The sequence below is a fragment of the Triturus cristatus genome, chromosome 5_1, assembly GCF_964204655.1.
Source record: "Triturus cristatus chromosome 5_1, aTriCri1.1, whole genome shotgun sequence".
Classification (NCBI taxonomy): Eukaryota; Metazoa; Chordata; class Amphibia; order Caudata; family Salamandridae; genus Triturus; species Triturus cristatus.
The window spans coordinates 143,725,368-143,749,194 of NC_140587.1; the positions used below are offsets into that span (position 1 = coordinate 143,725,368).

The following is a 23,827-nucleotide window of genomic DNA, read 5'->3' on the forward strand; positions in this document are numbered from 1 at the left end:
TGACTTCCTAGCCTGGATCACACAGAGCTGTGCTGGACTCTGGCTTCCAAATTACTTGGAGCCCTCCTACCATCTTCAACAACTTCTGATGAAGACCCTAACAACGCAGTTCATGTTGTCGCATATCTTACTCTCTTTATAGAATATTATTGCAAAATCACCTACCGCGAACCGAAAGATGGAAAGTTAACATAAGTGTTTTCTTTTCAGGACACTAGTATGTGAAAGTGCTCCATAATGTGCATTACTTCTATGAATGAATAACCGCATTGATAGAATGCACGACTACCGAGCTCGAGTGTCCCGGCGCTATGAGGAAAACCTTACACAAGATGGAGTCCCCAACGTGTTCCTACCTTTCGAAACAGGACAGTTGGACTTAAGCTACTCCAAAAAGACTTGGGTATCCCTATTTGAGGCACTACAATCACATTGTCTAAGGCTGCTGGCTTCTGCAAGGTTTCTTGGTACAGAAGAAATCTATGGTTAACATCCAACCTGTGGGTCCTATAGTATTGAAGGTTAAGATCTGTATTTACCAGGCTTTTTGCAGGTTCATCCCCACTTTTTGCCCCCAGGTTGACTACTAGGTACTGTTGTAATGGCTATGACCTGCCCTGAGCCCTGCTAAAACAGGCTCAGTGAAGGAGCTCTGACCCTTAAAATGGCACATGTTTGAAAGCACATAGCTCAACTTACTTGTATGTCCCTAGTATATGGTACCAAGGGAACCTTAGGCCTCTAAGTTGAAGTGTCTCTCGTGGACAACAGCACTAGTTGTTCCACCACAAGCACGACTAGGTAAAACATGGCTGCCAGTCTTCCACTGCAGACTGGAAAGGTAGTTTAAAACGGCTATCTCGACTTTGCCATTTATTAGTAATGGCAAAGCCCAAAACCTCCCTTTTTAGGCCTCGCCTGACCCAGCGCATACTCTGGTCTGGCGAGACTAAGGTCTTTAAAAAATGCTACCATGGCCAGCCTACAGCTTGCGTGCATGTGTGCAGGCGCGCGCTTACAAGCAGAGGCGCCATATGGCTTTCCTCGTCATGCTCATTGAGCGCATTACTCGCCGCGCTTGATCGGGATCACTTTCACTTTCGCGGCTGGTTTCACATTGTACACCCAGATCTTCTCTGCCCCCTCTCTCACTCACATCCACCCACCTGTGGGGAACAAACACATTTTGTGTGTATGCACACAACACTTCAGACATCTGGCTCCCTCTTGTACATGGGTTTCTTATGTGCGCACACTATTAGAATTTATTTTTGCAAGCATGCACAGACTTAATTATCCCTTTCTATGTCTTACACGAACCCGAGCCCTGTTGATCACCTCCTTTGCATCAATTAATGTTGCCTTCGGCTGAAAAGGACGGAAGGTTACAGGTGCACAAGCCCGGGACGGGAAAAGAGCACACCTCTTTCCTTGTGTCCCAACCGACTCCAAATCTGCCACCCTTCTCCCTCTCGTTGGCAGTTAGCAAATAACTTCAGATCACTTTCCAGGTTAATGCTTTCGTCTAACAGGTGCATTTTGGAACTTTCACGAGTTTAGAGTTTAAAAGAGGCGATACTTTGCTGGAATGGAAGTGGTAACTCTGCTGTCCATCAGCCTGTGACCCGCTCACACAGAAAGTGTTGTGTATTTAGAAGATTCTGTAAGCTATGTGGATTGACATGCTGTTGGTAACTGTGGCACTTGGTTGGGGCTGTTGCATGCTGGGCCTGCCTGGAATCGGACAGTTGGGCTGATGCACAAAGCACTTTCCATAAGTCACAGAACAGGGTGTTACCTCATAGGGACACAAGGTTGCGTAGTAACTGATCCAGGGTGACCAACTTTAAAAACTAACAAGCATTGGCATAGCCAATAGGTCCCGCCTTTGGGACCTTATAAGTGTTTAACCATGCAACAGTTAATGTTGTTGCACCAAGGATATTGTGCTGCATAACTAAATACTTAGAAGGTCCCAAAAGCGAGACCTATTGGCTATGCAAATGCTTGTTAATATATGTAGGTCACCCTTTTGGTGGGTGCTGTATGTTAAAAAGTGCAAAACCAACAGTTGATGGACAGAATGCAGAACAAAGTCAAACATTCACCCCAGTACAGCGATCTGGGCCTAAATCCATCGTTTATTTGCTCACCATGACATTCCAGTTTGAACCCAGCCATATGCAAATCAGGCTTGACCCTGTGCCTCATGGGAACAGTCCAACCCGAACTGCCAAGCTAGGTCCTCCCTGGACTGGAAACAAGCATCCTAGGACTGGTTTCGGGGTTTCACCCCTCTTCAGCCAGGATAGCTTGATTCCAGTGGCATGGAGAGCATGGGGCCCACGTCTGGGCAGATCAGACCCACTCAGGGTGACAAATGCAAAACCAACAGTTGATGGACAGAATGCAGAATAATGTCATACATTCACCCCAGTACAGAGATCTGGTCCTAAATCCATCATTTTTTTGCTCACCATGCCATTCCAGTTTGAACCCGGCCATATGCAAATCAGGCTTGACCCTGTGCCTCGTGGGAACAGTCCAGCCCGAACTGCCAAGCTAGGTCCTCCCTGGACCGGAAAGAAGCATCCTAGGACCGGTTTCGGGGTTTCACCCCTCTTCAACAGGAATCAAGCTATCCTGGCTGAAGAGGGATGAAACCCCGAAACCGGTCCTAGGATGCTTGTTTCCGGTCCAGGGAAGACCTGGCTTGGCAGTTCGGGCTGGACTGTTCCCATGAGGCACAGGGTCAAGGCTGATTTGCATATGGCCAGGTCTAAACTGGGGTGGCATGGTGAGCAAAAGAATGATGGATTTAACCCAGATCTCTTGACTGGGGGTGAATGTTTTGATTTGATCTACATTCCGTCCATCAATTGTGTTTCTTTTGTATGTTAAAAAGTGGAACATGTACTTTTAAAAGTTCCAGCAGTAAAAATGCTATATTGCCAATGCTTGTCGTTTTACTGAGGAAAGGCTAGTAGCCCCATTGACATCTCGGCTTGCTAGCTTCTGAAAGGGACTGCTAAAGTGATTACTATAAGGTATCAAAAAAGTTAGTGCATTAAATCTGATTTGATGGTTAAATCTAATTTAATGTCACTGGTGAGCGAAGTGCAACTTTGAAGTTGCCACTTTAGTTGCCCAAGATTTCCAGTGCCCGTTTACTGATGTCCAAGGGGTCTGTCATGCACAGAACTTTCTGCTATCCTGAGGAGACGTACTAACAACTCCCAGGAAAGGCGTTGTTGGAAGCCTGCACTGGGGAAAGGTGTTACCACCCTCCTTCAGGAAGTCGCACAGGTAGTGGCCTAAAAGGCGAGCTTCAAAAGGAGAAGAATCTTTGAAGGGCAAATGAGTAATACTTGGGAGAGGGGATGCTTTATTGTTTAGATAAGACGTGCGGGCACTAGGGAGGGGAACCTGCTGTCAAACAGTTTATTCAGGGGCACGTAGCCTTCTTAGTAGCACACTTCTGTGTTAGGCTAGGGAGCTCTGGATGCCAAGGGAGGGGTTCTGTCATGTTGTAAGTGGGCAGAATGGTGAACTTACTATAGCCAAATGCCACGCTTCACAGGAAGCCATCATCAGGAGAGGGGGAACCTGGAAACCCATTGACTATCAACCACATTCTATCCTGAGAGCATTTTCTGAGCATAAAAAGGGAACCCTGAACTCAGACCTCAACAGGACTGAAAGAAGGACCGAAGAAGGACTGCCCTGCTGCACAGTGGAACCAGCCAGGAGAGGCTGCACTGGCATGGACTGCACCTGCTAAACTTGGTGGCAAGCAAAAAGAGACTATGCCTGCTGTGTCCTGCTCGTGGAGGAGACACCTCTTGGTCCCAGCCGAAGAAAGAGACTCCAAGGGTCAGTTGGCTCATCTCTTGCTCGCAGCAAAGGACCGAGAAGCCTGCTGGGGCAAATTGATAGCCCAGAATCTTCAGACAGCTGCCAACTGCTGTGGTGCAGAACCAGAGACCAGGATCGACATTCAAAGCTGCACCTGAGTCAGTTGGACCCCGGAGAGTCGGAGTGCTTCAGGGTCACCCAGAAGACAAGATATCGCCCAGGGAAGGATTTGGCTGTGACCGCGATAACTGGCGACAGGTAAATGCATTGGCGACTGGACTTTTGCCAGGCCTGAGAGGACTTCGAGGGACATCGACCTGTGGCTAGGAAAAGCCTCAGCCCTTCTGTGGACGAGGAGTAGCTGCAGGAAGACCCCTGTCAACCGCACTGCATTAGCAGCATCCTTGTGCATCTTCAGCATCCTGGACCACTTCGACAGGAACCTACAGCAAAGGATAAAAGTGACTGGAACCGCCTGGAGTCTGCTTCACCTACTGTGATAGCTCTTTTTGAGGGGCTAACTAGTCCCCCTAACTGGTTACCTGTCGGAGTTGAACACCCAAAGTAACTCTAACCGACCGCAATACAACTAGCTAAACGCTCACCACTCACGAGCTACTCATTGGAGAAGCCTGATATCGATGGACAATCACCTGGTGTGTCTCTATATGAACACACCAATCAGTAAGTGGTATGATGAGGACGTGTGACCCCAGCAACCAATACCAATACTCGTCACAACGCTCACCCACTCTGCCGGCCACACGCTCGACCCAGTCTTCTCCTCAAGCCTGCACGTCTCCGTCAGCCACACCAGTGAACTCCACTGGACCGACCACCGCTGCATCCACTTCGCCTTCCAGAAACCCACCACACACCACCACACCCAACAGATCCCCCGCCACTGCTGAAGCAAAATCAACGGAGGCCAACTACATGCAAACCTCGCTCTCAGCCCACCCACCGAACCCTCCAACACAGACGACGCTGCCCACAGCCTCAGACGCTGGATTGAGGACTGCGCCAACACCCTCACCCCGCTGAAGAAACCCCCCCCCCCCACAGAGACACCAGCAAGAGGGCCAGCTGGTTCACCCCAGAACTCCTTGCCTCCAAGCAAGCCTGCCAGAAGCTAGAGAAGGAATGGCACAGTGAACAAACTCCGGACAGCCATGCAGCACACAAGGACGCCATCCGCAACCACCACCACCTCATCAGGGCGGCCAAGAGGACCTCCTTCAAAGACCGCCTCGACAACAATGCACACAATAGCAAGAAGCTCTTCCACATCGTGAATGAACTCTCCAACCCCAGCTCCAACACCAACGACATCCCGCCGTCCCAAGCCCTGTGCGACTTCCTCGCCACCTTCTTCCACCACAAGATAGCAGACATCCACGACAGCTTCAACACCCAGACAGCCCCAACAGACAGCAACACAACAGACCCTCCGCACACCATCGACCACGACCCCCTGCTAGCCTGAGCCAGTGTGAGCGTCGATGACACCATCAAGACCTTGAGCACAATCCACTCCGGCTCTCCGTCAGACCCATTACTGCACCACATCTTCAACAAAGCAAGCAGCTCCATCGCACCCCACCTGCGCAACGTCATCAACCTCTCCCTCGAGACCTTCCCAGAGAGCTGGGAACACGCCGAGATAAACGCCCTACTCAAAAAACCTAAGGCAGACCCAAGAGACTTCAAGAACTTCCGGCCCATTTCTCTGCTCCCCTTCCCGGCCAAGGTCATCGAGAAAATCGTCAGACAGCTATACCCGACACCTCGAAGAAAACAGAATCCTGGACCCTTCCCAGTCAGGGTTCCGCAACAACCACAGCACCGAGACTGCCCTCATCGCCGCCACTGACGACATCAGGACCCTGCTGGACAACGGTGAGACCGCAGCATTCATCCTCCTAGACCTCTACGCCGCCTTCGACACCGTCTGCCACCGCACACTACGCGCATGCCTCCACGCCGCAGGGATCCGAGACAAGGCTCTGGAATGGACCACCACCTTCCTCTCCGGCAGAACCCAGAGCGTCCGCCTCCCCCATTCCGTTCCAAAGCCTCCGAGATCATCTGCGGCGTACCCCAGAGATCCTCCCTCAGCCGACACTGTTCAACATTTACATGGCCCCGCTCGCACACGTCGCCCGACAGCACGACCTCAACATAATCTCCTACGCCGACGACACTCAACTGATCCTCACCCTCACCAAGGACCCCATCACCGCCAAAGCCAACCTCCACGAAGGAATGAAGGCCGTCACCGACTGGATGAAGATCAGCCGTCTGAAGCTGAACTCTGACAAGACGGAGGTCCTCATCCTCGGCTCCAACCCTTCAGCCTGGGACGACTCCTGGTGGCTGACAGCACTGTGGGCAGCCCTGACACCCACCGACCACACACGCAACCTGGGAATCATCCTCGACTCAATGCTCTCAATGACCAAGCCAGTCAACGCAGTCTCCTCCTCCTGCTTCAACACCCTCCGCATGCTCCGCAAGATCTACAGATGGATCCAGACAGATACAAGAAATTGTATAGTCTGGCCTGCTGCTGCCATTGTCAGCAGCAGGCCAGACTACGGAAACGCCCTCTACGCGGAAGCCACCGACCAAGCTCATCAAACGACTACAACGCATCCAAAACGCCTCGGCATGACTGATCCTCGACGTACCACGACACGGCCACATCACCCCCCACTTGAGAAACCTGCACTGGCTCCCCGTCAACAAGAGGATATCCTTCAAGCTCCGCATCCATACACACGAAGTACTCCACAAGACCGGCCTGGCCTACCTCGGCAGACGGCTCTACTTCTACATCCCCAACCGCCAGCTATGCTCCGCCGACCTCTCACTCGCAACCGTCCCGTGCATCCGAAGAACAACCACCTCGCTGCCAAGACATGGAACACCCTCCCACTAAGCCTACGACAGACCCAAGACCTGCTGACCGTCAGGAGGATACTCAAGACCTGGCTGTTCGATCAGTAGCAGCCCCCCCCCAGCGCCTTGAGACCCTCGCGGGTATGTAGTGCGCTTTACAAATGATTGATTGATTGAAGTATTTTGGGGGGGAAGGGATTAAGTAATCCGTTTTATTAAACAAGCATATGCAATGCAATAGGTCTCGCATTTGTGAGGAGTTTAAGCTATTAGAATTGTAAAGGGCAAAGCCTTTTATTTCTGTTTCAAAAACCAAAACAAATAAAAAGCATGGTCATTTACAAGTTAAGGGGAAGAGGGCATGTTAAGGGTGGAGGGTAGGGAGTGCATGTGGAGGGTGGAGAGGGCATGTTAAGGGTGGAGGGCGAAGAGGACATGTTAAGGGCGGGGAGTGCATGTGGAGGGTGGAGAAGGCATGTTAAGGGTGGAGGGCGAAGAGGACATGTTAAGGGCGGGGAGTGCATGTGGAGGGTGGAGAAGGCATTTTAAAGGTGGAGAGGGAGGAGTGCATGAGGAGGACGGGGACTGCATGTGGAGGGTGGGGAGTGCATGGTAAAGGTGGAGAGGGAGGAGTGCATGAGGAGGACGGGGACTGCATGTGGAGGGTGGGGAGTGCATGGTAAAGGTGGAGGGCAGGAAGTGCATGTGTAGGGTGGGGAGTGCATGGTAAAGGTGGAGGGCAGGAAGTGCATGTGTAGGGTGGAGAGTCGCGAGGTCCATGTGTAGGGTGGAGAGTCGCGAGGTCCATGTGTAGGGTGGAGAGTCGCGAGGTCCATGTGTAGGGTGGAGAGTCGCGAGGTCCATGTGTAGGGTGGAGAGTCGCGAGGTCCATGTGTAGGGTGGAGAGTCGCGAGGTCCATGTGTAGGGTGGAGAGTCGCGAGGTCCATGTGTAGGGTGGAGAGTCGCGAGGTCCATGTGTAGGGTGGAGAGTCGCGAGGTCCATGTGTAGGGTGGAGAGTCGCGAGGTCCATGTGTAGGGTGGAGAGTCGCGAGGTCCATGTGTAGGGTGGAGAGTCGCGAGGTCCATGTGTAGGGTGGAGAGTCGCGAGGTCCATGTGTAGGGTGGAGAGTCGCGAGGTCCATGTGTAGGGTGGAGAGTCGCGAGGTCCATGTGTAGGGTGGAGAGTCGCGAGGTCCATGTGTAGGGTGGAGAGTCGCGAGGTCCATGTGTAGGGTGGAGAGTCGCGAGGTCCATGTGTAGGGTGGAGAGTCGCGAGGTCCATGTGTAGGGTGGAGAGTCGCGAGGTCCATGTGTAGGGTGGAGAGTCGCGAGGTCCATGTGTAGGGTGGAGAGTCGCGAGGTCCATGTGTAGGGTGGAGAGCAGAGAGGGCCAAGAGTGCACGCGTAGGGTGGAGAGCCGAGAGTGCACGCGTAGGGTGGAGAGCCGAGAGTGCACGCGTAGGGTGGAGAGCCGAGAGTGCACGCGTAGGGTGGAGAGCCGAGAGTGCACGCGTAGGGTGGAGAGCCGAGAGTGCACGCGTAGGGTGGAGAGCCGAGAGTGCACGCGTAGGGTGGAGAGCCGAGAGTGCACGCGTAGGGTGGAGAGCCGAGAGCGCACGCGTAGGGTGGAGAGCCGAGAGCGCACGCGTAGGGTGGAGAGCCGAGAGCGCACGCGTAGGGTGGAGAGCCGAGAGCGCACGCGTAGGGTGGAGAGCCGAGAGCGCACGCGTAGGGTGGAGAGCCGAGAGCGCACGCGTAGGGTGGAGAGCCGAGAGCGCACGCGTAGGGTGGAGAGCCGAGAGCGCACGCGTAGGGTGGAGAGCCGAGAGCGCACGCGTAGGGTGGAGAGCCGAGAGCGCACGCGTAGGGTGGAGAGCCGAGAGCGCACGCGTAGGGTGGAGAGCCGAGAGCGCACGCGTAGGGTGGAGAGCCGAGAGCGCACGCGTAGGGTGGAGAGCCGAGAGTGCACGCGTAGGGTGGAGAGCCGAGAGTGCACGCGTAGGGTGGAGAGCCGAGAGTGCACGCGTAGGGTGGAGAGCCGAGAGTGCACGCGTAGGGTGGAGAGCCGAGAGTGCACGCGTAGGGTGGAGAGCCGAGAGTGCACGCGTAGGGTGGAGAGCCGAGAGTGCACGCGTAGGGTGGAGAGCCGAGAGTGCACGCGTAGGGTGGAGAGCCGAGAGTGCACGCGTAGGGTGGAGAGCAGAGAGTGCACGCGTAGGGTGGAGAGCCGAGAGTGCACGCGTAGGGTGGAGAGCCGAGAGTGCACGCGTAGGGTGGAGAGCCGAGAGTGCACGCGTAGGGTGGAGAGCCGAGAGTGCACGCGTAGGGTGGAGAGCCGAGAGTGCACGCGTAGGGTGGAGAGCCGAGAGTGCACGCGTAGGGTGGAGAGCCGAGAGGGCATATTAAGGGTAGAGAGGGGGCACCTGGAGGGCAGAGAGGGGGCACCTGGAGGGCAGAGAGGGGGCACCTGGAGGGCAGAGAGGGGGCACGTGGAGGGCACGTGGAGGGCAGCAAGGGCACGTGGAGGGCAGCAAGGGCACGTGGAGGGCAGCAAGGGCACGTGGAGGGCAGCAAGGGCACGTGGAGGGCAGCAAGGGCACGTGGAGGGCAGCATGAGTGGAGTGAAGATCTTACCTGTGGAGGGCAAAGGAGAGTGTGGTGGAAGTGAAGCACATCCTTACAGTAACACTGGACGGGAAGGAGGTGTGCCACTGCAGGGTCAATGGTACAGAAGGATACAAAGGCCTGGGGGGTGAGGGCCGATGCATATCGGCGCAGAGTGTGGAGGTGAGAGGGACTATGAAGTGGTGTACGGGTGGGTGTGAAGTCACGCCCAAAGCGGGATACTTTGGAGCATCAGATCAGAGTCTCCCCTTCGGCTCAGCAGCCTGTGATTCTGGGCATATGACTTAATTGCGCAGTGACTGTAAAGGAGTGTGCCCTTGTGTAATGTGACTGGTGCTCGGGTAAAGCGCTTTAGCGCCTTCAGGGCGAGTTGGGGCTACATACAACTGACACAGTCGCCAAAGAGCAGAGCAGGGTGTGAAAGATTTATTCAAAGGAGGGACAGGAGGCCCCTCGGTTGTGATGGAAAAAGAAGAGTTTTCACCTCTAGGGATCACTTCCAGCGCCTCCCCCGCACTCAGGTGAAAGCAGTCCCTGCTGCCCCGGGTTCTAGCCGTGGCGTAGGCTTTATAAAAAACACGCGGAAGGCATTAAATACATACAACAAATATAATTGAGCAATGGCTTAACCTAGACAGTTGCAGGATTGGTGAAAATCTAGCCGGATCATCAAAACAAAACAACGCGATGAGGGGGGAAGGGGGGGGGGTGGAGTGCATGGGCAGGAAACGAATGCTGTGCGCGTTATCTGGTAAGCAAAAACCCTGCCTGCAACTAATAAGAGAAAGTCAGTTAAGAAAATAGTGCTCACAGAATGCAAATAAAGCACACCGAGTAACAACACAGTAAAAGGTCCAGTCCTCATGTGAGGTTACAAATGCAGACAAGGCGGTACTAAGGAGGGACTACTAAGCCTATTCACAAATCAAAAGCAATCCTCTATAAAGGACAGTAACAGAAGCCAATTGAAAAGATGGGCAGGAAATGGGCGGAGCTTCTATTCCATACAGCATGTTTTGAAGAGACAGTGCAAGCGCTGACTAGGCGAGAACTAAAAAGGACATTAGCTGAGCCAAAGAGCTTTGATTAATGGAGAGGGCAGGGGGTGTATCGGAGCAGAACTACACCAATGGGTAAGAGAGGAAGCTAGGGCAGGGGCGCCAGATTGAAGCATTTAATTCATGAACAGGGGTTTCACGCCTACCTAGGTGAAAAAGGCTTGGCATTAACAGTAGCAGGCAAGGCTACTCTGTCTGTGGTGAAAACATAAAATAAAAATAAATAAACAAAACGGGATGCCGCTGGAGTTGTGGGGCCGGGAGGATAGGCTCATTTTGTGTGGGGGCGGGGGAGAGGGGGTGTTGGTTACGGTGAACATTACATGGTTCTAGGAGTCTATCTATCCTTCCTTTGGTCTGGAAGATTAAAGAACAGGTGATTGTAACTCTGGACTATTAAAGTATGCAAGTAAAATGGCACAACACAGGGCAGCAAATTCAGAAAAATGACCCACACTATGCGTGCCACACGGATCATATGATAGGGAGCATCTAAAGAGCATTTATAGTCACTAATATGGAGTGAAGTGAAAGGGCCCAGGGCAGGGGTACGGAGCAGGGGGCTAATACACAGAGCAACCCGAAAGGACACATCAGGAGGGTGTTGGAGGATGAATAAGTGTACGGTGAAAAAAGGCAGGGTGCGCATAAAATGGCTCCTACAGTCATGGGCTGTCAGTTAAAGTCTGAATAATCCCAGCATATTTGGAAGAGAAGGGATCAAGGGGTTTTGTCACCAAGAGCAGGGTGAAACCAGTGGCAAGTTGAAAATCTCCTTCTCCTTTCTCCTTTCTGGAGCTCCAAAAAAAAGATAAGGATGCAAACATGAAGCGTGGCCGTCGCCTCAGCTAGGGAAGGTGACAAACATGATCTGTGCTTTCCCACTTAATTTCTTTTATTTTCCCATTTATTGTGTTTTTGTTGAAAGATTGTGATTACATTTCCTCATAACTTCCCTAAGGGCAATGAGGAATTAAGCAATGATTCATAGTTTTTTTCTTGATGGAAATTTTTAGTAAGGTAACTAGATACTCTCACTCTAGTTTAGATGTTACACAGCAAGGGGGCTGGATGCAATCAGAGAAATTGAATGCCACAGGGCTGAAGTTACTCCCTTGCCAAAATATAAAAATTCAGCATCACCCATAAAATTAGCTTAACCCGATCGAAGTGGCTTTCCTCAAGCTAAACCACATAAAGGGGCCAGGCACCTTCTCTTTAGAAAGAAGCACCTTTCCCCAGTACAACCAGCCTTCACAAGCTGGCAACAACCTTCCTAACATCAGGAGTCTAAATCCACCCACTGTAGACTGTAATGCGGTCGCAAAATTGTATGCCTAGCATAATTCAATGGAGACAGCAATGCAAAAAGCGAAGAAAAAAAAAAAAACACAATCAAAGTCAGGGTATCAAATAAAAAAAAACGAAGGCAAGTCCATAAACAAGGAGAGTAAAAAAAAAAAAGAAAAACCACAAACACATGGGTTCTGAAATATGTTCCCATGACACCAGGAGTGTGTTGGGAACGTGTGTCTGGGCAATATGGCATGTACCCATATCTCAGAACAGCTGTGAATGGGTGGGGCATAAATTCACCTGGGCTCCATTCATTGGAATCAATAAATGGTGAAAGCGGAATTTGTGTGGAGAAGAATGTGCCATTACATATTTGATAGACTACAGAAAACAATGACAAACTAGCCCTGTGCCCTGCAGTCACACAGAAAATAAAGCAGATGCTAAACCCAGTCAGCTATCTGATCCTTAACAAGGTGGCCTGAAACAAAGGTCGTTGCTGTGCATGCTCTAGTTCTGTGGGACAGCGGTTGCAATTTTGAGCACCTACTTAATTGATAAGGAACGTGTCTAATTCATGTGCTGATACCATCAACCACAGCATTCACCCAACCCACAGTGGGGCAGCACTAATGCAAACTACAGCTGTTCATATAGAGTCTGCAAACACCAGTAGAATTGAAACTTTCAAAGTGGATAGCTTGGTGGCTCCAAGATGTTGCTTTTAATGTTCTTGTGCGACCTCCTGGTGAACTACTATTGAAATGGGGCTCAAGCTTCCACCTACCCTACTCAGCCCAGTGCTGCATCACACCAGCCTTGCACACAGTAAGCACTTACCCAGAAGTCCAAGTTGTACTTCATGTTCCTGAAGAGGCCGCCGACCATCGCAGCCAGGTGGATGACATGGGTGGGTTTGTGCTTGTTGAACAGTGCCTTGGTTTCTGCTGCGTTCCTGGAAACGTACAAAAGAGATCGTAGTCTGACTAGCAGTCATCAGAAGCACGTGTGTCCCACTTATATCCCATCCGTGGGTGCCCCAGCATCCCAAGGAAGTAATCATGGCCTCTCATAGACCCTCCCTTACAGCAGTTACAGAATCTCAAGTAATGGCCAGAGGTTGTAAGGTTTCCAAGGTTTGGTTAGCTCATTCTGCAAGGAAGATCGTTTTCAGAGGATGCCCCAGGGCCTGGGGCATGCAACCGAAGAGCCTGGGAAGCCCTGCAAACACTCAAAGCGACAGAGACCTAGCTTCCCAAACAGCAATTATCGATTCACAGCTATCATAACCTCTGCTTGTGAGGCACACTGGCTTGTGGCAGGGGCTCTGTAAATGACAGTGATTAAGCACAACACATGCAGCCACATGAAGGATGACAAAGAAGACGAATTAATGCACAACAAGGTGCATGGGTGGCGACTTAAAACAGCCCGTGCACATGGACCAGAGTATCACACCCCACAATACGAGTTTGAATTTCATGCTCAAGTCTAGAGGTTAAAATTAAATGATGCAATCAGACAATGGATTTATTTTCAGATCAGTGACATGGGATGGTTGCCATAGTTTAGTTTCATTAGTTGTTGAATGTAATTGTGTAAAAACACACAAATAACTAATTATAGAAGTAAAGTTATTACATCTCACTAAGAGAAGAATACAGGATGAATATAAACATTTTTACAACATAAAGGGGACAGTAATCAGTCTATTTTGTAGTAGCAGAATTTGACTTTTCAAATCTATTTTGTGCTTTCCTAGAGTAGAACCCGTATGGTCTCAGAAGTTCTAATGCAAAGGGCCAAGAAGATGGAAGTGCCGGACTTTTCAGATGGCACTAGGAGGGTTACGTTTTACTAGAAGGTTGAGATTGATGGACTATAGGTAAGATAAACTTGTGTATTTTCCACATACTGATGTTGTAGGGTCCCTGGGTTATTGAGAATACCCAGAGATTTCTATGTACCAAATAAAGTGAGGTCAAGTACAGACCATTGTGAGAACCCCTGTAACGGCAACCACATTACAAAATAAATTGCTAGTTTTATTCTCCTATACAGTCAGATAAGAGGTGAGCTGTTTGAGGCCCGTGCCTTCAATGCTAATGTATCCTTAGAGAGTACTCCTTAGGAGGGAATGATTCACAGTATCAAATGCTGCAGAGAGTTTAGGAAGCACAAGGAGACAAGAGGTGCAGCCTCCCAGTCTAAACCCTAAGTGGACTTTGTCAAAAAGTTAATTTCGAACGATAAGCTGTGTAAGTTACATACTGATGCAGCAGACCTCTAGAACTTTTGCCAAAAGGGCAGCACTAAGGCAGGACAAAAATTGTTGAGGTCAGCTTTATCTGCTATCCCTTCAGTAGAGTTGCGATTTGCCAAAATTTAGGGCTATCAAGTAACACTCTGGAGGGGTTTTGTTATGTTAATGACATTTATAGAGCGCGGCAAATACCCGGAGGTGTCCTGGCGCTGTCCAATTCCCCTGAGATTACTGAGCCGGTGCGGAGTGGAGAGGGTACTTACTCATTGAGAGAAAAGCCATGTCTCTAGTTCCTTCCGAAATGCCCAGAGATCCGTCATGGTCCTGAGATAAAGAGGCAACGGGTTCCATGCCTTTGCTGCACCGTAAACAAAGCTTCCCCCCCCCAATCGGGCTTTCTTTATACGTGGCACCAAGGCCAACTTAGCTTCTTTAGACCGCAGGGTTCTTTCCGGGACATACCATTGTAGTCTGAGCTTTAGAAATTCTGGGCCCATGCCGTGTAGAGCCTTAAAAGTCGAGGACAACGCCTTGAAACGTACTCGGCTTTTGACTGGAAGCCAATGTAAAGCTTTTCTGTCAATAGAGACTGAGGAAAATCTTGAAGAACCGGTGAGCAGTCTTACTGCCGCATTCTGCAGTATCTGCAGTTTTTTCAACGCTCTTTGTTGTGCGTTTAGGTAAAGTGCATTACAATAGTCCAGTATGGCCAACACCAGAGCCCTGACCACTGTTTACCTACTTTCCCCGGGCAACAAGGGTAGCACTTTCCTCAACATTCTGATGACATACATAGTTTTTGATGTTACCGCATTCACTTGAGGCTCCAGTGTCAGTCTGTCATCAAGTATTATGCCCGGGTTCTTTACCTTTCTGGTTGGGAGCGAGCCCATTGAGTCGGGCCACCAGGAGGGAGTCCAGAAATTCGTGTTATTACCAAACAATAACACCTCAGTTTTATCCGAGTTCAATTTAAGACAATTCTTGGCCATCCAGCTACCCACTGCTAGCATGCACTCCCGAAAACGGCCTTGCTCCCCAGCCTCTCCACCTGGTGCCAGAGATACCACAATTTGAGTATCATCCGCATAGGAAGTGAGGCCAAAACCGAAGGCGCTTATGACAGGTGCCAAAGCACTGACAAATATTAAAGAGGGTTGGGCTGAGGGATGACCCCTGAGGGACCCCACAAGGTGATATGAAAGGTTTGGACTGGAAATCCCCCAGGGTCACAACTTGTTTTCTGTCCACCAGAAAGGATCTTAAGAGATCCCATGCTTTTCCATGAACACCACACAAATTTAAGCGGCTCAGCAGTATCGTGTGGTGGACTGTATCGAATGCCGCGGACAGATCCAACAAGATCAGTGCCGCCCTACCTCCCTGATCGATTGCTTCCCTGATCTCTTCCGTGGCTTTGATAAGTGCAGACTCCGTGCTGTGTCCCGGCCTAAAGCCATATTGAGTTGGGTCAAGCACTTGTGTCTCATCCAGGAAGTGGCTAAGTTGTCTGTTCATAATTTTCTCGACCAATTTGGCTGGTAAGGGGAGTCTGGCAATTGGACGAAAGCTGTTTGGATCGTTAGCCGAAAGGTTTTTTTTTTTTTTTTTTTTTAATAGGGGCAAGATGGATGCTAGTTTCCATTGCCTGGGGAAAAGCCCTGATTTAAACATTAGATTGAATATTACTGTTAGACGATCCGCTATCGGACCCGATGCCTGTTTAGCCACCTTGGCTCTTGGAGGGGGAAGAGGTTCGCTAACTGGGTAAAGTGAGGCAGAAGTTGGCATATTGGCTATCTGGTGATGTACTCCAGACCCTGGTCTAAATAATGATTGGAAAGCTTAACTTTTGCAATAATTTTTAAAAGACCATTTTCTGAAATAGCCAAATATAAGTGATTTTGTTTTGGCTTTGCATGCGAGGTTTGTGGTCTTCAAGGAGTCTTGGAAGGGTGGGGGGTTAAAGTTTAATGGTGCTGACTTTAGCAAAGTGCTTGGCAAATTCTTCAGCAGCAGGATTCTCAAATTTAGGTAGGAGGAAATGTGTTGGCTGCCTTAATGTTAATGAATTGTTTTGGGAGATTTTTGGTTGTGTTGATCATGGTTTAATGTGGCTGGTCTTACTCTTGAGGATATTTCCCATGTAATGTCTCCTGGAAGACATATGGTTTCCGAAGTTGGATGAGAAAGGCATCCGTTTCCATAAGCTTTCCAGAGTTTATAATGACTTTCTTCAAAGAGATTATTTGAGAACCAGTGAGCAGCATATTGAAGCCTTTTTCCTTTCTATTTGAGAGAACCAACATTGTTGAGGACTTCCAATAAACAATTATGAAGGTTGCTGGTGATTTTCTTTTTAAAAATGTGACCTATGTTTTCATGTGACTGTGGACTATCGAGAACGGGATCAAATGATGATCCAACCAGTGTACAGGAATTAGGTACCCAGGTACACCAACCTTAGGGATTACAAGATCCAGGGGAGAGGCTCTGGTGTGCAAATCCTTAATCCAGTGTTGTGTTCCAAAGAGGCATAAAGATAGACATGGGCTACAGTGTCATGGGGTCAACCTACTAAATGCTGAAATCATCTAGAAAAATGTTAGAACCAGATAAAATAAATTGAAGCGTTTGACTGTCACTGGGAGGATGGTAGATCACATTTACTCTTGTGAGAGAGAAATGCTTCGATCTGATTTCTTATCAGTGATGAAGCACTGGAAGAAAGAAGAGTCAGTAGCAATCTTTCTGCACTGAAGAGAATTCTTATGTATTACTTAACCTTTTCTCCAGGTTTGCCCTCACAATCAAGTTGTAAAGTGGAATAACTGTTCAGGAGAATAAGATCCACGATACTGTGTGATGTGTCAATGACCTAGGTCTCTGTGAGGACAAGAACATCTAAATCACGGTTGACAACAATTTCCATTCTGTGTTTTACTGCAGATCCACAGGGACGTAAAGGACAATGCGGGGTTGAAGTTACCATTTTAACAAATAATATAGCTAAAGGTTCTACTAGGATCTGGAAGAGGTTATGATCAACCTCTGAAGGGGCCGAAACTTCACAGGAAATCTTTAGCCATTTTCAGCTGGAAGAGACACGTGTTCGAGAGTTTCGTTAGGTGTTGAGACCTCATCGAAGCCAGGAGAAGAACTGATTGAACCTGAAGAAGGAGGAGGACAATTGCTACTTTCAAGAAGAGAATGCACATCTTTCTAGGTTAGGAATTGTTAGGATTATGTTTTTTTTCTCTTCTGGGCATCTCCCTTTTAGCATGCACATTTTAATCATTTAAATGTGAAAATGTAGGATTAATGTGGAATACATATTTGATTTATTTCATTTTTCTTTGCAACATGATCATCAAGTCAGCTTGAATATATTCATAGTATTTAATCTGAGCTGACTGTGCTAAATAATCTTTGTTTAGTTGTGAACAAAGTTTCATGTAAAAATAAACTACATGCCTTGCTAATTGTTACGGTTCAAAGAACGAAGTCTTGCAAAATTAAAACAAGTCAGAGGGGGCATCAGGTCACTCTCTGCTAATTGTTTATCCTCAAAGATTCAATAACGACTAAATAACGTAATATAAGCTGGGCACAGGGTGTGACGGGCTAGAGAAGAACTTTGTGCCAGGCAACAGATCATGCAGAATCACCTCACCTACTTTGGCTGAAGACTAACAGGTACTCCTTCAGTCTTCACTTGCTGCGCTCATCAGCCCAGCTGCCAGCACAAGACAATAGGAGACTATATTGAAGCAAAATCCTTATTGTTTAAACAGGTATGCAGGTGTGAACCATCTCCGAGAATCAAATTAGATGTTCCTTTTGGTGCTAAAATTAACTTAGTAAACAGAAGAATGAGGATGGATTGCGATAAAGTTACACAGCAAATATTGTGGAGCATTTTTGTTGTTCCTCCTTTTGGTAAATGTTGCAGCTACCATTCTATTTATCCTTATTGTAGTGTCAATTCATATAGCGTACACTGGTATAGGATTTCGATTTTTAAATAATATTTAAAATACATATTTCCCAGTGTTCATGATTGTGTTAAGTCCTTAATGGCAGAAGGTTTATAATCTACAAACTATTTCTGTGACGTCTTATAGAACTAATCCTTACCTGAAACACATCTCACTCAAACCTTGCTAAGTGGGTTGTGGCGTTGTTGTAGTCCAACTGGTTTTCTGTTTTGGGTTGACACTGACTAAGTCATTAGTGCCAAGGTGTCTAGAAAACAAAAATCTGGACAGTGCGCTAGAATATGATCTAAAAAAACATATCAGAAGGGTTCTTATAGGGCAGAGGCTCGTGGGTATTTTTGGATTACTGCTTTAAGTATTTTTATTGTCTTTGTGAGAGGGTGCTGAGACAGAGTGCAAGAAGGGTCACATGAAGATTGGATACAAAATGTTAAATTTGAGATAAACTTGCCCTCTTAGCCAATTTGTTATCAGAAAAGTGTCAGATAGGGGGCTACAAATGACGTGGGCTATGCTGGTGGTCATGTCAGACATGTCAGGATTGAGATTGGAGGTGTCGGATAAGAGAGGTAACCCCAAGCTACTCCCATTATTAGGGGGTTAGGACTGTTCCCATACTCAAGTAGGTTGGGAGAACTGGATTGTATCTTGAGTGCCTGGTGGGTTCCTGAGCTCCAGATTCTTCCATTTGGACCAAATTATCCAGACTGGGTTCAAAAGTACAACTGCCATGGTTAACCAGTTGGTGGACATTTGGACAATACAATTCCACAGGCTCAAGGGAGGTGTCATTAACAGAGGTGTTCTAGGAGGGTGAAGGAGACGGAAAGAATAAAGCAATACTTGTGGTAACGTGAGAAGAGTGTCCTGAGGGCGAGATGGGTGCAGGATGTGAGTGGAGAGGAAGCAGAATTCAGAAGGAAAGTTTTGATTAGTGGTGTGGAAGGTTATGTGCCTGCTGACAGGAGAGACCGGTACTTGAGAGCCATAGGCATGTGCATTCTACTTGAAGAAAAGAGAAGAGCATTCTAAAGAAGTAGAAATAACGTGGGGGGAGAGGTTGGCTATTTATATGATGAAGTGGTGTTGGGAAGGTTAGAGGATCAGAAATGGAAGGTTGCAGAAGAAGCTGTTTATCAAGAGTTTCGGATGTCACTGAAGGTCATGTAAAAGAGTTGGAGGATGTGAAAGTGAGGAGAAGGGTGGCGGGGACAGGTGAGGATCTTCCCAGTCTCAAGAAGTGTTGACAAGTAAGGATAAAAGAGTGCAATAAGATTTTGTCTGTGAATTGGAAAATAACCTTCTCTTACCCGGTATGGAAAATGATCTTTTACGTGTGGTGAAGGTTTAATCCATATTTTACGGCCATCAGATTTCTAAAGACACCAGAAACATTACGTTCCCAAGTGAAAAGTTCCGACCAGTATGCAGTTTTGTCAGTGAAGAAGATAAGGTTGAATTTTTTGCTTCCCCTTGCAACCTCGGTGGTATTGGTCGGCAAAAATTGTTTTCAGGTGTTTGCTGATACCCTGGTCTTTGAGCGTTTTCATAGAAGATTTTGAAAGATTCGGTTGGCAGGTTTTGTAGGCCATCTTAACCAAGAGATTGGAAAGTGAGGTAGCACAAAGAGAAATCATGCTGGGGGAAGGATCGGTTACAAATTAAAAAGGACTCTAAATACGAGCCATGGGAGGGAATCCCAGCCTAGGGCCAAGCTCGATGCATCAAGAAAGTACTAACAGTAGGCTTAACAACAAGAAGCTTAACCCCAGGCAATGTGATAAGTTAGAAAGCAGTAACAGAGAGTAAAGAAGGAGACAGTGAGGTGGAAAGTAACATTAGTCAAAGTGCTGTACATTAGTAAAAGTACAGCTAGCCAGTGAAGTAACACCATGAAGACGTAAAAGTAAAGCATGGGGTGCAGTAGAAAAAAAACAGTAATTCTTCTATCGTGAACTGAGACAAGCCAGTAGAACAGACTTGGCAGGTCTAACTAAAGGCTTCCCTGAATGTCTCTGAACCCACTAAATGAGCTACATACATAGTGCCATTCAATGACCATTGAGAAGTAACCCAGAGCAACATCTAGCAACTATATGCCATTGAAGTCACCTTGACCCTGGAAGCCTATACCCTTATAAACAAGGGCAGGAAAGATCCAGGGTGTATGTATGTGCTTTAGAGCCATCAGCATATAGCCAAAGTTGAAAAACCTATCATCAGATCCTGCCCTGAAAATGAGACAAACTGTGGCCTTAGTTCATACTGAATAATTTTACTTTTCAGAAAGATTACACTGCTATGGACTGTCTAGTCGGGCTCCTGAAACTTTTTACTTTCTTTCGGCTGGACGAATGTCTCATATTCAGAGATTTAGGGTGGAGATAGAAATTGTATTCATTCTGTTCTTGGTTCCGTGGGTATCTGATTTACTACTCACAACTGTAGAAAGTTACTGGAAATTCATAAACGCATCTGTCCGAGTTGAAGCGGTTGCCATCTGTCCAACAATGGGGTCTCAGTCCCATGTTTAGCACAAAATCTAGTCAGATCGTTTTCAAGATTACCAATGTGATGTGCATCTCCTTCTGTGGATGTCCAAGTCCATTATATTTGCATGGCACTATTACCAATGGTATAAAAAGCAAAAGTAAACAACACTGTCATTTTCAACGACAACAGCTCGAACTTTAACAAATGTGAGACCTATTAGAATTTCAATTGGTCTCGCAATTGTTGGAGTTGAAATTATTGGCATTATAAATGTCAATGTTTTTAACCTAGCCATGTTGATAGAGTGCAGTACCATATGTGGCCTTCAGAGGTCCCATGGGACCTCTTTTGACTACATATGGTACTGCACCCTGCGGAAGATATGGTAAATCCACCCTACCCATAATGCATTTCATGCAAAACAGTACGAAAAGTACATTCAAATAGCTATGTCCATATATACAATTAGTAGCTCTGAAATGTGACAAAAGAATTATTATATTAATTCCGGATTAGGTTGTACTCTGTGTGGAGTGGATGAAGAGAAATTTATAGAAGGTCTCACATAAATGGGAGATGTGCTAGCGAGTAAAGTAACCACTGCCAGCCTTTGTTAAGATCAAGCATGAGTCGTGCCTGACACCCTTTAAGAAAATAGTGCTCCGAGGCTGTAATTAAAACCTAGGGAGTATAAACACATGTAAGGGGGGGGGGGGGGGGTGTCCTCATGGGAGGTTACAAGAAGAGACAAGGCAGTACTAAGGAGTGACTATTAAGCTTATTGACCAATGAAAAGCCACCATCTACAAAGGACAAGGATAGGAGCTCATTAAAAAGATGTGCAGAAAGTGGGTGGAGCTTTATGCCCATATCCTGACTACGGCATGTCTTGAAGAGACAGTGCAAGCGCTGCCTAGGTGAAACCTAAAAAGAACACACATTTGGCCTGCATGTTTTTTGTGGAAATAAGTTATGAAGGCTTAAGCGTGACCTGCTCCAAACATCACAAAAAGGCCTCAGCACTTGCGGTGAAAAATCCTCCAGTGCTAAGGAGTTAACGTGAAAGAGACATTCATAAAATACTTAATGAACCAAAAAAATACATTAAAATGTAATCTTTTTGTATAGAGCTCTTTATGCAGGGGAAATATAATCTCCTTTACACAGGTGAAAAATCAAACGCATTAGTGCATTTTCTAAATGCTGCAACTTTGCCAAGGTATAGATGGCAGAGGTACGCAGATGCTTTCACAGTAATTAATCCTTCTCAAAAACTAGTAGTTATGATATGGGCAACAAGATCTCTTGGAAAACATAGAACATGCCTCAGAAGTTGCCTAAGATAGAAACAAGTACGACTGACGGCATTAACCTGCAGGTTTATGGTAACGTCCTTATCTATCCTCATATCCAAGGGTATAACACGTGGAAGTGAGGTGGGAACATCTCCAAAACTGGTTGGCAAAAGCGGGCCTTCCCATCATTGGTAGTTGTTGTCCAGGATAAGGTTTCATTTTGCTGCCCGTCTCGCTCCAGACAACTTTGTGAGGATTTGGGTTTCACTTATTTAGATTCGAGACAGACAGACGCTCATTTTTTGGTTTCATTCGACACACACAAACAGCAGTTTCAAGAAAGAACATACCACATGAATCAATCCACACCAAACAATGCCACTTTACTCCACTGTAGTCTATGACACTCTACTCCTCGTCACTATGCCATGCCACTCCACAACTCCAATATATGACTCTACACAGCTCTACTCCATGCCACTGCACAACACTCTACTCCATGAAACTCTACTCCATGCATCTCTACTCAAAGCCACTCCACAAAACTGTACCCTACGACACTCCACTGCACGACCCACACTTTCAGCCATGCTGGTGTACTACATAGCTAAAACATATTGGAAAAACCAATAGCTCTTGCATAGGCTAGAGCTACTGGCTTTGCCAATGCTCGTTTTACATCTGAAGGAACCAATGATGGAAGACAGTGGTTGAGTACTGAAGTTAAAAAGCTTTGCTGATATTAAAAGACACTTGTGAAACATTCAAGGAGACTGGGGTGGTTTTTAATCTACACTTTGCTGTCAAGAAAAGATGAACTGTGGGTGCATCTTTCCATCAGTGTCAACTTCCAGAAGAATCACATCCAAGATTGCTCTCATCTTCTTCAGTAGCCAAGACCAAAGTAGTTAGTGTCACTCTTCTTACATACCAATGGGACAGTAAACATCAGTTTGGAAGGGACCTGATGCAGAGCAGCTTCGATGGACTGGATCAGTAATGGAAAATGTATTTACCACTATGATAGAAAGGTGACACTGTTGTCTGAGAATAAGAACTAAGCCCCTCTCCCAGGTCACAAGAGATCTTTTGGCCTCAAGTACAGCCATCTATCAGTTCCATTAGTGGGAGGCACCCTAACACAAAGCTCCATGATGGACCGGCAGTAAGTTAAGGAAGACGGGAATACAATAGGGAATACCTTTCGAACATCGAATATGTCTTCAGATGATTGTAAGTATGAGAGTACTCGGGTAGGATGAACATTCTTAAAAGGAATGTAGTACCTGGACAGAGGTGTACAATTACTTATAGTAGCATGAGTGCTCAGAATGCAGACATATGGTTCAGTGCAACTTTACCAATTAGTTTGAGTTTTCGGAGTAGAGACAGGAGCACTCAGGAAAGGGGGTCCAGAGTGAGTGGTTGTAGAGCAAGTAGTAACATAGTTCAGTAAAGCAATACCCCCCGCCCCCCGAAGAGTGTGGTCTCATCTGCACCTCCAATTCAAACTAGACAAAGTGCAGGAGAATTGTATTACACTAGTGTGACAAAACAGTATCACAACACAAAAGTCAACATTTAAAATGTCTGCTTTCCATTTCTGAAAACTTAGGTTTCAGCTGGAATACAGAAAACCAGGATTATTTATTTGTTTTACATAGTCTGACTATGGTACCAGATTTACTCCAATAACTTGTGCAAGGTCAGCACAATAGGAAAAATAGCAGGGAAAACATGTTTTGTGCAAATTATGTAAGCCCAACGTGTAGCATCCATAATAGATGTATGCTTTTTGGGAAAGTAGGTACAGTTAAAACACAGTAACAATGAAAAAAAAAAAAAAAGAAGAGGTACTTACGTTAGGTCAGCATCTTTGGAGGAGAGAAAGATCCATTCCTCATCCGGCCGGCCTTCTCCCTCAGCCACCACTCTCTCTATGGCTTTCCCCACCAGTCCAGATCCGCCAGTCACAAGAATGCGCTTGGATTTCACTTCTGTGGGGGCAGCCATGACTATCAAATTGAGGGGAAAAACAGTA

General features: G+C 47.4%; 1 protein-coding gene across 1 annotated transcript in view; it reads right to left on the minus strand.

The window, feature by feature from the left end:
• The window catches only part of GFUS (GDP-L-fucose synthase), a 102,672-nt gene that overhangs the window by 31,508 nt on the left and 47,337 nt on the right, over window positions 1-23,827 (minus strand). The window contains exons 2-3 of the mRNA XM_085604660.1: window positions 23,648-23,801; window positions 12,578-12,692 (exon numbers count right to left, since the gene is read on the minus strand). Coding sequence (XP_085460786.1) covers window positions 12,578-12,692; window positions 23,648-23,799 — 267 coding nt within the window. The 5' untranslated portion in view covers window positions 23,800-23,801. The remainder of the gene's footprint in view (window positions 1-12,577; window positions 12,693-23,647; window positions 23,802-23,827) is intronic.